Source organism: Cyprinus carpio, chromosome B24 (assembly GCF_018340385.1).
Source record: "Cyprinus carpio isolate SPL01 chromosome B24, ASM1834038v1, whole genome shotgun sequence".
NCBI lineage: Eukaryota > Metazoa > Chordata > Actinopteri > Cypriniformes > Cyprinidae > Cyprinus > Cyprinus carpio.
In genome coordinates, this window is record NC_056620.1 from 10,287,202 (window position 1) to 10,302,418 (window position 15,217).

At 34.1% G+C, this 15,217-nt stretch overlaps 1 protein-coding gene across 3 annotated transcripts in view; it reads left to right on the plus strand.

Annotated features, from left to right (window-relative positions):
* trpa1b (transient receptor potential cation channel, subfamily A, member 1b) overlaps positions 1–15,217 on the plus strand; it is an 84,671-nt gene that overhangs the window by 36,977 nt on the left and 32,477 nt on the right. For 2 of the 3 annotated variants that reach the window (XM_042752151.1, XM_042752152.1), the window contains 2 exons: positions 14,398–14,516; positions 14,694–14,856. In XM_042752151.1, coding sequence (XP_042608085.1) covers positions 14,421–14,516; positions 14,694–14,856 — 259 coding nt within the window. In that variant the 5' untranslated portion in view covers positions 14,398–14,420. Of the gene's footprint in view, positions 1–11,566; positions 12,000–14,397; positions 14,517–14,693; positions 14,857–15,217 lie in introns of those variants that run through there. The other variant, XM_042752150.1, reaches the window with a different exon arrangement.

Genomic DNA, 15,217 nt, shown 5'->3' on the forward strand with positions numbered 1-15,217 from the left:
TTCGTATATGAATTGCGACTCTGTCTTCTAATGATTCTAATGGATTCACAAGTTTCAAAATCAATGTTCTAAAGCAGCGGTTCTTTATACTGTTTGTCACGTCCCCCTGCTCTGCACACATGTCTCTCTCTCTCTCTCTCTCTCTCTCTCTCTCTCTCTCTCTCTCTCTCTCTCTCTCATTCATCTCAGCTCCAGTAATGAACTGTTCCAATTATACACTTATTTTCATATAGCTATGAGAAGCGTTAAACATGGACGCGCATGCAGTTGCCATACTGTATTAGAGCTTTAATCAGGATAAAACTGTATATTAAAAGCTAACATAAGCAGTATCATTTACAAATAACAGCATATCTAAAAGTATGAGACAACAACAAACAAAAAACATAGGCCTACCATTAAAAGCCGTGCTTGCACAGGTTCTGCACGATATCCACTAATATCCTCTGCTTCTCAATTGGGCTCAAACTGATAAGCGATATTAATGACACTGTTGCTTACAATACATCCGGAGCACATGCCGCTGAGATGAGGGGCGGGACGTTTAGAAGTGCACTAGAGGCAATTTAGCTAATCACAACACACTGGGCTAGCTAACCAATCAGAGCCAATCACCTTTTTCTGAGGGAGGGGCTTCATAAAAGCAGGAAATGATCAGCGTGTTTCTCAGAGAAGGGACACAGCGTTGTGGAATAAAGGTAAATTAATTAAGGTGAAAAATAATGTTTTTTTTTTTTTAATGAAGCATTAACACGTTAGACTGCACCCCATAAACACAATCAAGCCTAGAAAAAAAAAAAAACAGTGAACCATGCATTTATTACTGACAAAAAGACATAAATGTCATGGAATATCCATGTATCTGTTCAGTCCTCCACAAGCAGTTGAATTTAGGGGGAAAAACATTAATATTATTTAAAACAATTAATTACATGATACTTGCATAAATGTTGTAGATACACATGGAGAACATAGGAATTGAAAATATGCTAAAACAAATCCATAATTGTACACAAGCTACCCATTACACATCTTATCATTGATATACTGTACTTTTAAATCTTCCTTTTCATCTTAATGTCGTACATGCAGGACTTAAACTGACTGTTAATGTCCATGTAAACTGTGTAAAAATGTCAAATATTCTCATATCATTAACATTAAGCCCTACCCAGCAGTCAGATAACGGACTGACCTTTCTAGAAAGGAAGAACATCCCCTTGCTGTGGACTGATAAGGCTTCTTATGTGAAGAGCTGGAAAAAAGTCAATAATGAAATTAGTACCACTAGAATACCGTATATTCATTCATTCATTCATTCATTCATTCATTGGTTTATTTAGAAAGGTATGGTATAAAAATCATGATTCTAGCCAGAAGAAGTTAAAAAATATGCATTGTGGGCTACATACAGAGTACAGCATATGCTAATTTACATCTTGAGTCTGATCAGCCACAACATTAAAACCACTGACAGGTGAAGTAAATAGCATGGTCATGGGCGCTCATTGAAGCACATGGGGAACAATGGCTAGTCCATCTGGTCTAACCATACAAAGCTCAAATTTCTGAAAAAAAAACAATGCTGGGTATGATAGAAAAGTGTCAGAACACAGTTTGATGCATTTGGTTCCATGATGGACCCTGTCCACTGCTGAAAGCACCAACAGTGGATACGTGAGAGTCAGAATGAAGCAATAGAAGAAGATTGCCTGGTCTGATAAATCACATTTTCTTTTAGATCAGGTGGATGGCCGTGTGTGTGCTGTTTATCTGAGGAAGAGATGGTAGAAGGATGCATATGGGAAGAAGGCAGGCCAGTGAAGGTAGTGTTCTGCTCTGGAAAGTGTTCTGCTGGGAAACCATTGATCCTGGCTTTCATGCAGATGTTACTTTGGCACCACCTACCTAATGATTGTTGCAGACCATGTACATCCCTTTTTCAGCAGGACAATGCACCCTGCCAGACTGCAAAAATAGTTGAACATGCCAAATAGCTCTAGGTGTTGCCTTTGCCTTCAAATTCTCCAAATCCCAATCCAACTAAGCATCTGCTGTGCTGGACCAACAAATCTGATCCATGGAGGCCCCACCTCGCAATTTGCGATTTAAAGGGGTCATGGCATGGATTTTTTTTAATTATTATTATTTTAATATGTTCCTTGAGGTATACTTATAATGTTATTAGAATTTTGCACAATAAAAAAATACAAAATAAATAAATACAAAACAAATAAATATGTGGAAAAATTATTCTTTTCAACCCTCATTATGACCCTCTTTCTAAAATTATGTGTTTTTAAGGGGCGTGGTTTAAGGCTTGTCAGTAATCGGCCACTGTTATGATTAATGTCATTGCATAGGGAACAGTATCAACGCCCCCTCACTATCGCATGTGAGTGTTTTGACAATATAATGAAAATAAAACAGTAATTTCCAGACAAAGCATTATGAAATCATTTACTCACTGTTTGTGATGCAGCTGCAGTTGGATTTAGTTCCATTTAGATCTAGTTTATATTTAAACCAAATGCATCAAAGCGAACATTCTTTCACTCCATTTGTGCTATTGATGACAGACTCAAGCATGTGGACTGTACCCGAAAGCAAACGCGCATATGTATACTGTATCCAGTGTAGACAAGATGTCAGGATTGGACCTGTTTTATCGTATTTCAGTTCCTGTTTTGCCTAATTTGGTCTGTTTCCTGTCCTTGTTTAGTTTGATTATTAATTGATTCCCTGCACCTGTCTGTCCCTTGTTACCCTGTCTTTATAACCCTCAGTATGTTCAATTTGTGTTTGTCAGGTCTACTAGTGTACTACGTGTGTTATTCAAGCTCCTGTTGTGATGTTTTCCAGTGTTTCCTTGATTAAAGACTGCTAAATGTTCCTTCGTGCCTCCTGTGTTCTTCCTGAACCATGTAACGTGACAATATAGCGGCAGGGATTGTAATTTCCATCTGATGCAGTACGACACTCACATTCAGCGTGATCAAGTGTCAAGCTGTTAAGTGACTGAACGCCAGTGGATGGGGCCAATGGTGAGAAGATGATTATTCATCGATGTCTTGCTCTGGAGGCAGTGTTTATGCAAATGTATGTGCCCCTGTGATGTCATCTGGCACCTCAGATCCAAATGAACCACTACTGGAGCTTGATTAAATAAATGTTTTGGTTACAATAAGGAGGAAGTTTTAAGCGATGAAATTTGCAGGTTGTTTTAATGGTATATATATTACATTTTCATTCAGAACTTCAGTTGAGAAATAATGCTCAGATGCATTTTGACTGTATATGAACTCTGCAGTTATTTTTATTTTTATGGGAATGTAGCCCAAGCAGAGTAATAGTCACACAACGTTGATGTATTTAGAGTTTTCTGACCATTTGAATTAGATTTTGAATACTCAAATGAGATCAGTGATTACATGTACATCATCTGCATGATCATTGGCCATGTAATATAATATGACTAGAAGTATTATATAGTAAAATAAGCACCAGCAGGCTATACAAAATTTATACCAACCAGAGGAGACCATACTGTACAATGAAACCCATTTGAGATGATAGAGCATTACTTTTATGTGACGTCACCTAAAGTGAAGTATCTTATTAACATGTAAGTAAGTATAAATAAGCACAACCAACACATCTTTGTCTTTAAGTTGTTTGTCTTTTTCAGATTGGTGTATTAGACCAGCACTTCACTGGTAGGAACAGATTTAATTGACTTATAATGCTATTACATCCTTTCATGATGCATCACTCTTATTATTCCTCTTTTGTAGGATGCTTCAGATAAAAGGCTCTGCTAAATGAAAAAAAAAATATAAATATGAATTAAGTTTTTTTTTTTCCTGTTCTCACATTCCTGTCCCTTATAATTTGACTTATTCTGTTTATTAAGTTGTATTTGTATTTATTGCACTTTTTGTTGTTCCATCCTCATCAGTTTATTTCATATGTGTGTTCTGTTTAGTTCATATATAAAACGTAATGTTTGTAACTCCCGATCGCTTTTCCACATTTGGAAAATAAATAGGGAAGCCCATTTCCTTGATGTAATAAAAAGATAAGATAATTGCGACTTCATCACACAATTCAGACTTTTTCCCTTACAATTCTGAGTTTATATCTCATAATTCATTTTGAAAAATAAATAAATAAATAAATAAATAAATAAATAATTTAAAGATATAAACTCACAATTTTGAATTTTATTCTGTATCTTGCAGTTCCAATGCCACGTTGCTTGCAGGGACAAGGAGTAGTAGAGGTAAGATCTAATTATTGCAGTATATTTAATAAACAAAACTCACGAAAATAAACAAGGAGCACAGTAGTACAGCAAATTATATAACAAGTAGTAAACTAAATAGTAGCAATAAAAACAGAAAATAAGCTGAAACAAAGTAATATATGCACTGACAAACTAAAAACCAGGGCAATCCCATAGACTCCCCATGTTAAAATGGCCAACTTTACAGCAGAAATAAAACGTTTACAGCGTGGTTAAAAAAAAAAAAAAATATATATATATATATATATATATTTTGCCCTTAATGACAACTGTGAGGGGGTGAATTATTTTTAAAAAAGTCTTAAAGTTCTGCATAATTCAGGGCGTGGCCACTTGAGTGACAGGTGGATTGCCGCTGCTGTCACCACTGTAGAAATGGGTGGGCATGGTTTCAGCAACCAGCTCCCGCCTTTTGCCCATTTTCGATTATCCGGGAGTGACGCACGGTGATGCGCTGCCAAGATGGCGACGTCGGCTCTGCCTTCTTTAGGTTTCAAAAACGCTCCTTGGAAACCTATGGGTGATGTCATGATCACTACTTCCATGTTTTTTTCACTCCATGGTCCACACCATCAGTTAGAATGAATCGATTTACTATAATGAATTGACTATAAAATAAGATTTCATAAAATAAACACAGTAACAAGTATTTATATATAAATAAATATATATATATATATAAATATAAATATATATATATATATATATATATATATATTATATATATATAATTTATTGATTAATTATAACAAATAATAATTCTTCCACCAAGCAATGTAGTTCTTTAACAATGGTTAGCAGAATGGTTGCTAATCAACACACAGACGCAGTGGCGCAGTTAAGCTGATTTAATGAGGTCGCAGGTGTGTGTTTATACAGTGTTTTACAGCCCCTTTGAATGTGGCTCAGCTAATTATACAGTAAGAACCAGTGTCATAATCAGGTCAAAAGGTTTCGAACCTCAGTCTTGTCTTATAAAGTCAAGGATCAGACATTGAGCCAAGAGGCAATATTCTGGAACGTCTTGAACTTAAAGTACAGTGTGTTAGCTTTAAAATTAACGCCACTTAAATAATATTTATATGCATTCTTCAAGACAAGTATGCATAATATATGTGGATGCAAGCAGTTTGATGGTAAATCTAACATGTAGCTCACTGCAGGTATCAAATAATTTCTGTAAGTACAGCAAGTGCAGATTATTAACATAATCACCCATCCATTTGGGACATCAGTGTCAATGTACTAACCAAACTATTAGCAAAAAGCTTTGTCCAGAGTGCTCTCTGCTCTCCCAGGATTCACAAATATGTAGATATAAAGCTGATAATGCTCAGTTCCAGAGCAGTGGCAGAGCCAGGATGTTTTCATAGGGGTGGCCAGGGAGGGAGTACTAGACTATTTTAGTTCCTAAAACACAACTGAATACAATTAATTTCTACCTACTTGTAATTTAAATATTTGTGAATTATTATATCAAGTAATACTGGGTGAATATGACAATTATTGTATTATTCCTCACCTCCAGGTATTTAAATAAAGGGGCTCACTATAGCTTTATTGCTCAGTCAGCTTGGTTCTGGTTCCCGAAAGCTTGTTCAACAAAATTGCAGACATGCAGATAGTGATGAGAATATGAAAAAGGCTGGAAGTCAAAAACACATAAATACTGGAATGTAAAATGAGTTGTTTTATGCATTTAAATGCTTTAGTCTCTCAGAGACTGTTTGCATTAGAAAACCAGAATTATAATACAATAAAGCCACATCAGTCCACTACTCACCCACATTGCGGTAACACGTGCACATATGATTATATATATACAATTTAAACTTGAATAGACAAAGTCAAATGTTGCAACCAACCCCACAATAGGGGACGGTTGCAACAGTCCACAGGGGCAGTTGCAACATTCATTAAAATCTAATTAAAATAACTCTTAAATATCATTTTGCAATTTCTTTATTTTATTTGTGCACAGACAGGGTGTTCAATAAGTTAAATTGGCTGTATAAAAACAAAGAATAGTAAATGGGGGGCGGGGGGGGCATTTTCAAGTAACAATCATGTCTTGGTTAATTATTACAATACATTTGAACTACAAAATATTAATTTAATCAGAATCAAGACACTGAAATTTAATAATAGCTTACTTCTTTTACATCAATGTTGTGGTAAGGGACAGCATGTGGGATGGTTGCAACAACGTGTTGCAACTGTCCCCACACTGACAGCCGTGACAAAACTTGGTATATTAGCTTGATACAATCTCTTTGGCACATGCTAACTATGCCTATTAGAAGCTAAGAAAACACGGATATAAATCATATGTTTTTACAGTGCTTCACGCAAACAACTTAGACATTATGATAAAAAATCAGATTATTAAAAAAAAAAAAAAAATTACCATGAAAATTATTATTTATAGAAGGAATGGTCACATGTGCCTGATTTCATTCAGGAAGGATGAGGGACTGATTGAGCATGTGCAGTATGATTATCATCATTGTATCTCATTCCTGATTAATGAAATAAGCTATGTTGCAAGCGTCCCTTTTTGCAACCATCCCCACTCTTCCCTATAATTGCACTGTGCTCACATTTATTGTGCATTAAATTACAAACAAAAAAACAAACAAAAAAAAAACAATAAAAAAAAAAAAATACATAGCTTGCGCCTTATATTGTGATCTGGAATCGCAGAATATATTTTAGTATAAGCATTTGTATAAGCATAAGAACCAAGTACATAAGATAAATAGTAAACACAGAAACAGCGTTTACACTTGACATTAACATGCGATCACCGTGAACCGATCAAGCAGATCAGATCATCAGTCAATCAGGACACGGCGCGTTTACATTTGGCAACATCAACTGACTTTTCTATCTGAATAACCGATCGGATCTGTCTTTCCCGCGCAATATTTAAATAAGTCTGCAGAGAATGGCTCGGTGCAAAGTCAACCTGAAGTGGTGGGTTTTCTTTTGAAAAGCATTTTCAGTTGCGTTACATAAAAAAAAAAAAAATCAAAGATACAGTAAGTGTAGGAGTCTCACATGTGTTCTCCGTCTTTTTTTTAACAGTTCGCGAGAGAGGGTGCGGCGTTTTGCGTGACATCCACCTGCGATTGCATTCACAATGGCTGGATTGCGTTTACATTACACTGAGATCCGATCACAATGCGTCCTCGACTACCTCTGGTACAGGACATGCTGATCCGATAACATTCCGATCAGAAGTGCATTTAAACTTCTCTTTTCAATGTTTATGTGGATAACATCCGGATACAGGTCGCATGTTAATGCCAAGTGTAAACGCAGCCATAGTTTCTTGGGCTTATTTATGATGACGCGATCAGAGCATGTGCTGCATATTCGCGTACAGTTTAAGAGTGTGTGCTGTGAGCACAGTAAGATGGTTCACAGGATAGGAAAGTTTGTTTTACTGACATACAGCCTAACAACATCTCATCACACCACAGTTCACACTTGTTCTACTGAAGCTCACTTGGCTGTTGCAGTTACCCCTACTTGTGCTCATTTGACTCACACCTGGGCATGCCTGAAAAGTCTCCCGTTTGATGTGGATGCAAAGAAATATGCCAGTTCTGCATCTTAATAAATGCATTTCTTGTCAAAAGAGCAGTTTTGAGCAGGTTGGCCAAGCTTAGGTCAGTGGTGGCCACGTCCACCCCTGGCCACCCCCTGGCTACGCCCCTGCTCAAAATCTCCAATAATAATCTCTTAAACTGTTTACACTGTGAAATGAATATCATACTTACATTCGTACATCTTCACTTTGTTGTTTCTGATGAGAGAATTAGCCAGAGAATTCAGTAAGCCAGCATGCACGGTGACGAAACAGCGTGTTTTCAGTGGTGACTCATCTGAATGCCTCTGATTGGTCCTTGCATTCATAAACTCAACAGAATCGTATGTGATTGGATGTAATGTGCAGTGCTTTTAAAACGTGTGTCTCTGTATCTGTGCCAGCCAGTGAATGCGGATTTGAATTTAGCAGCTGGTGATGTTTTTTTTTTTATATATAAATATATCAGGACAAACTGAGCATTTTAGGGGGGCTAAAGGTGGGGCCAAGCTCGATGACTGGTAAGTAGTTTCAAAGAAATTTGGGGGTTGTGGAGGAGTTTGTACATGACAATCTCTACATGAGTTTAGATTGTGTTTCATTGGTTTGTGAAAAGCATTACATACAGTCCAACTGGCCTGTTACAGTATAAAGGCACTTAGTAATATGCTATGGGTCAGTAAGGACAACTGTGAACATCTATCAGAACATGAGTGATATTTAAACCCTGTGAGATGGGAGGTTGGGAAAAATGGTATGTTTAATTGTCATTAGGAAAATTGGACTTCTAGGATAGTGCCTATCACGTGGATCTTTATAAAAGGATCGTTGCACCTTTTATGGTGTTCATTGTGATTTTATTTGCTTTGTGGTGAGGTTACTAATGTACAGTAATTAAGATGTCAGGAAATTACTGAAATATGACCTTGGGGAAGGCAAACATGCAGGCATGGTTTTGCACATGCTCATGACAGGTGTTTCCAGAAAACCCAACAGATATTTAATACACACCAGCTAAGCTAATAAGAGCCTCTGAAACAGAATCTCTAACATGGGACACTATGGATACCAAGGGTTGATTTTTTTTTAATTAAAACTAACAACTTCTTTCTTTCTTTCTTTCTTTCTTTCTTTCTTTCTAAATCTAACATAATTTAAAACCATCCATCCATCCATCCATCCATCCATCCTTTCTTTCTTTTTTCTTTCTTTCTTCTTTATATTTATTTTTTCTTAATCTAAATCTTTTTTTTTTTCTTGCCCTTTTTTCTTTTCTTTTTCTTTCTTTCTTTCTTTCTTTCTTTCTTTCTTTTTCTTTCTTTCTTTCTTTCTTTCTTTCTTTCTTTCTCTATCCTTATAGGAATACAGTGCATGAAAATATGAATTAATATATATTAGTTTATAATATTAAATATTAGTTATTCATAACAAATTTATTATGTTTATGTATTAGGATACATAATAAATTAGATATGAATTTAGAATTAGGAAGACAACTAATTCAGCAATTGTATACCAAAAACCATAGGATGTTATTAACACATAATTTAAAATGCAATGGAAATCATATTTTAAATCAAATGATTTTTTTTTCTCCTTACAGGAATATATTGCATCATTTCCAAACAAGTTCAAATTTTTCCATATAAAAACTGTAAAAATATTTTGAATACAAAAATGTTACTTTTATTTTAATTAATTTATAATATGAAGTATTAGGTTATTAGTATTAAATATGCATAACATATTAGGTTTGCGTATTTAGGATACATAATAAACTCTATATGAAATTAAAATTAGAACTGCAAGAGAAAATCAGCCAGCAATTTTATACCAAATAGCTCAGGATGTTATCAACCACAACTGAAGATTCAGTCTTAAACTATGTTTCAAAGGAAAGCAGTTCTCCTGTGATGGGCATTGGTTGCGTGCTGTTTATTATAACAATCACAATCTCTCATTTTAAATGATAAATAAGATACAAACATTTAAATGGACTTGAAGTGGAATGGATGGATACGGAACAATCTGTTTGTTCTTATCTGACATAGTAAAAAAAACACGAGCATGATGAGTATGCCTCTGTGTTTAGCTCTCTCTCTTATGTTTATAAATAATCATAAAGTAGGGGCAGCTGCTCAAACCTCATAAATATTTCTGCCCACTCGAGAGTATTTCATAGACTATCAATGTAATGAAAGTTGCAGATGAGTTTTACAAACTGCTCATGTTGATTACCTAGTTTCCTGACACTTGCGACCAACGCTTGTGGTGTATTATGCAAAACATTCATGAATTTTGAAATATATGACTTCATCTGTTGAAATCGTAGGAGGCAGGTAGTAAACAAGCACACCACATCCACAGGGAGAATACGGTAATTCGTGATATCCCCCATGATACGGCATAATCCCTTGTTAAAGATGTATTTCATCAAATAATCCTTCTTCATAAACAGTATGCCCACTTTTAATTCCAGGCTTTCCTTTCCCAAATGAATATTGTATAATCCACGCGATCAACAGCCTGGGGAGTCCAGCTGAGTCCGGCTTGATTTGATCTTGTAGCAAAGGACTGCTTTGAGATAAAATATCAGGGGGATTTACCTTAGAGACAGATTGGAGTGTGAGCTTTATCAGATCACGCGTGGTTGTGTTAGGATGTTCAAGGGACAAAGGGTGGACAGTTTGATGACAAACCTCAAAAATATGATTAATATTAAGGGCAGATTTTTTGAACGTGAGCTTGACAATGGCAGAATCCTTTTGTTAGGTGTCAAAGAAGGGTAATCAACATTCATTTTAGATCTGTTAGAACATGATTCATTTTAAATTCACTATACTTTTACTTTTACACCATACTTTTTAAATACACAATAACCAAGTTTATGTATCTCTCATCAATAAATCCAATTTATAATTTGTAAACCAATCTCATGCATTTAACTAATTTAATCTTCTAACTAACTGATCCATGTTTATACTGATTTTCACAATTCTGCATTCACAATTAACAGATTTATCCTGTTTCTAAGGAATGTGAATAAATGTATATACAAATGTATTACACATGAAAAAATTATTATTTATATACAGTGCATAATATTATATTATTATAATACTTTTATATTTATCTTCTTTTCTATTATATAACCTAATAATTTTAACAAGCAAAAGCTAACAAATATGAAGAAGAAAGTTTATATATATATATATATATATATATTATAGGATAATATATATATATATATATATATATATATATATATATCTAATATATATATATATATATATATTATTATGTAGTTTATTATTATTATTTATTTTATAACTTATTTTGTACTGTTTCTTGTATTCTTTATTGGCAAGTTTTAATATCTATTTTTTTTTTCATTTTAGAGCTGTCATGGGACTGTAAATGACATGTAATGTATATTAAATATGAAATAAAAATGCAATTACATATGTATTAAATATGTATTACATACTGTATGACAATAATTATTTATTTAACAAAATAGATGTAAATACTTAATCATTAGTATTATATTATATTATTATAATACTTAAATTAGATTATTTTTATATTCTATTCCATTTACTATGTTCTATAACCTAATAATTTTAATATGCAAAAGCTACAAACAATGGGGGGAAAAACACATCAAAAAGTCATCATCCTTCAATATTATTTGTACAACTTTTCTAATTTGACCTTTTAAATAATGCAAGGCTTTAACCAAAGACAAACCAAAAATCCATATTTTTGAAACTTTAATCTGCTCTGAGGGAAGCCACAAGAAGGTGCACTTTTTCCTTTTTTCAAAAAAACCTTTTTTCAGTTCTGGGAAGTAATATAAATCACGAAACCACAGGCCATTGTCCAGACATGTACTTTTACATTTCCCATAAGCATTTTGAAGTACTAAAATCTCATGTCAAATTAACATGGCCTTTAATGATTGCATCAGATGACATTACCTCTGAGTGAGAGCCACTGTAACTGGATCTCCTTCAACCAGCACAGTATATAACTCACTTCATATTGAGAGAGAGAGAGCAAGACCACAGCACTCAACCGGCCAGCAGACACATCATCTAGGTAGGAAAGAGTTCCTTTTCTTTATGGCATCTAATAAACAATCATTTTAATAAGTAGTTTGTGATGCATGTGGTTCAGAACAGAGATATTATGATATATGATTAATATAGTGTATGTCCATTTACAATTATGAAATGTGCCATTATATGCTTTTATATTCTATTTAAGTACAGCCTGGTGCTGTATAATTTGTTATGGATTTTAAGCTAAATATATATGTTTGATAAAACATTTGGCTAATTTCATTTGTTTTTGTTTTGTTTTTTCCGTGTGTTTTGTTTGTTTGTTTGTTTGTTTTTTTGACTATTGTGAATAATAAAAAGTTTTATTATTATTTTTTAATTATATTTGTTTTATCTGTTTATTTATTATGATGTTTTACTGTTGCTTATACTTTGGCAAGTTTTTAATAACAAATCTATTGTTGAGGTCAGTGTTAACAGAGGTATAGCTTGCATGCTTGATGAAATAAAGACTACCAGTGATCACATAATAGATAATGAGCTAATTTGTCAGAATTTCAATGTGTATTTTTTCCTCTATTATATGTTGTGAATTGTTAGATGACTTTAAAACTGATTTGATGTCAACAAAAACAAAAGAAAACAATCTGCATTTCTGCACACCTGTGCGACGGGCCATATTCCAAGAACAGACTTCTGCGTTTATAGCAGCCCGGGTCTGTCTCATTTAGCAGTGTTTGCTCAGTGTTTGGCAACCATCTTTAGTGCTTCATCTTGAAAATCAAAAGTTTTCCAGTATACACTGTGTCTGCTGCAAATTACAAAGATGGAAATCCATAAGTTAGTGCACTTATTTGACAGAGGATACAATGCATTTGGATTGAAATTAGATTTTCTATGACAAAGTTTCTAAATTGGACAGTTTTCCAAGAATGGTCTTTCACAAAAGAGGAAGAACATTGCTTCAATCTGAATTTAAAAATATGTGGATGCTGTCATAAATGTACAACATGACAACATATTAAATTTTTCATGTTAACTTTGTTACTAAATGCTAACTTTCACTATAACTATAAAATAAAAAAATCAAACCAGTAAACCCAGTATCTTTTCATTTCCAATAACCTGATAAAAAAGTAAAAAAAAATAATAAAATTAAATAGCCAAAGCCTTTAGTTTACATCATGGCCATGAGCTGTGACCTAATATTTGATAGTCAAAAGTAGGTGGTATTCAAACGAGGGACAAATTTTGCTCTACAGAACATTTAATTGAACAAAATGAATGTTATATTAATGTATATAAAGTTGTTTTATCTAGATTAGTTCATTTTGAATTATAGTGTGAATTTATCTTCTATTTTTCTGTGTTTATGTTTTGTATAGCTAAATGCTAATCTGATAGCAGAAATCATTTTGTTTTACTGATTATATTTACTGTGGTGTCAGAAAGATTTTTTTGAAATAAATAAATACTTTTTGTTCCTCATTAAATTGATCAGAAGTGGCAATAAAGACATTTATAAGGTTAGAAAATATTTCTATTAAAAATAAATGCTTTTTTTTGAACTTTCTATTCATCAAAGAATCTTTAAATGCTGGTTTCCACTAAATAAATAAATGAATAAATAAACATTAAGCAGAAAATGTTTTCAACAATGATAAGAAGAAATGTTTCTTAAGCATCAAATCAACTTATTAGAATGGTTTTTGAAGGATCATGTGACATTGAAGACTGGAGTAATGACTGCTAATATATATATGTAATAGTATTATACAGTATTAATGATTTTACTGTATTTTAGTCAATCTATATTTAAAAAGATTTTGCATTAGCTTCAGTGTAGTACAGTAGCTTGTAAAGAAACAGAAAACTTTTCAAATGGGCTGCTCGACTGTAATTCGCCACAGCAAAAAAGGCATATTCTGTTGCACTTACAGTGGGTCGAATAGTTTGAAATAAATTCAGTTCTTCCTCAAAATCTATAACTTTGAATCTCAATTTAATATATGCAATGGTCATGCTAGTTTAAAGCAGGACGATGTGGATATTCAAGCTTAATAATGTGAGCATACTCTATGCGATATGGTAAAAACTCCCCAAAAATACAAAAGTAATAATGAATCTCAACTCACACTTTCAAAAAGTAATTCCACCCTCAATAAAGAAGCCAGTCGTCATTTTAAGTAGGTAGCATCTGTTACAATGGCTTTATTGCTATGACGCTTTACTCACACTCACAGCCTCTGAGAATTTGCATGGCAGGCTGGCATCGCTGTCACTTTTACCTTGTGGCGAGGTTATTGTGTACAGGTCCAATCACCTGCTCTCAGTTCAACCTTGAGCCTCAGCACACAAAAGCAGCCGTTAAAGCAAACACAGACAATGCCATTCTGAGGATGTTATTAATATCAACGACTGACTTGTCCTTACAGAATATCCTCACTAAGCTCAGCAAATGCAGTTTGGAAAGGAGTTTGTGAGGCGAAACAGCTTCTACAAATGTGTGATAAATGAGGAGGAAACAGCCCTGGATTCTGCAGATGTGTTTGAGGTGGGTGTTGTTTCTCTTATACACTGTATGTGTATATCTTGGTGGAGGGGAGTACAAATATTTACGGAAGATGATCCGGTACAATAGCAGTTGGTTGAACTGAATCTGACTTGCATTACATTGTGCTTCACCTCCTTTCCTTGGCAAGATGCTTCCATAATCTTTTTCTCTTGCCAGTTGGCATTCAAAGGGAAGGCCTCTGCCATCGACCACCGGAGCCAGAAAAGTCCAGAACAGCTAAGCTTCAGGGATGAGAATGGAGCTAGTCCTCTACACTATGCTTCAGCTGGAGGAAACGTGGACATAATTCGCCTCATTGTTTCTGTCGTGGGCCCTGAGGGTAAGACTTACTCCTTGACAAGGTTGTAAAGTTGTGATTTAAAGAAAGCAGCCACTTTGACTTTGGTTTAACCATCGGATGTTGAATGGATAGGGGTAAATCTGAATGTGACAAAAGAAATGGGTCAGGTTTAAGTGGACTAAATGACTGGAAAAGTCCTGTCAAAGAAAAGAAGTCTGTCATTCCACCAGAAGATGGAGTTATGATATTTTGGCTAAAAATTACAAGCTCAAAAAATAAAAAGTAAATAATAATAATAATAATAATAATAATAATAATAATGTTACAAACAATTAAAACAAAAAACTGTCAGGAAAATACAGGATTCAATTGCAGGTAACAAAAAGTTTATTACGCCCTC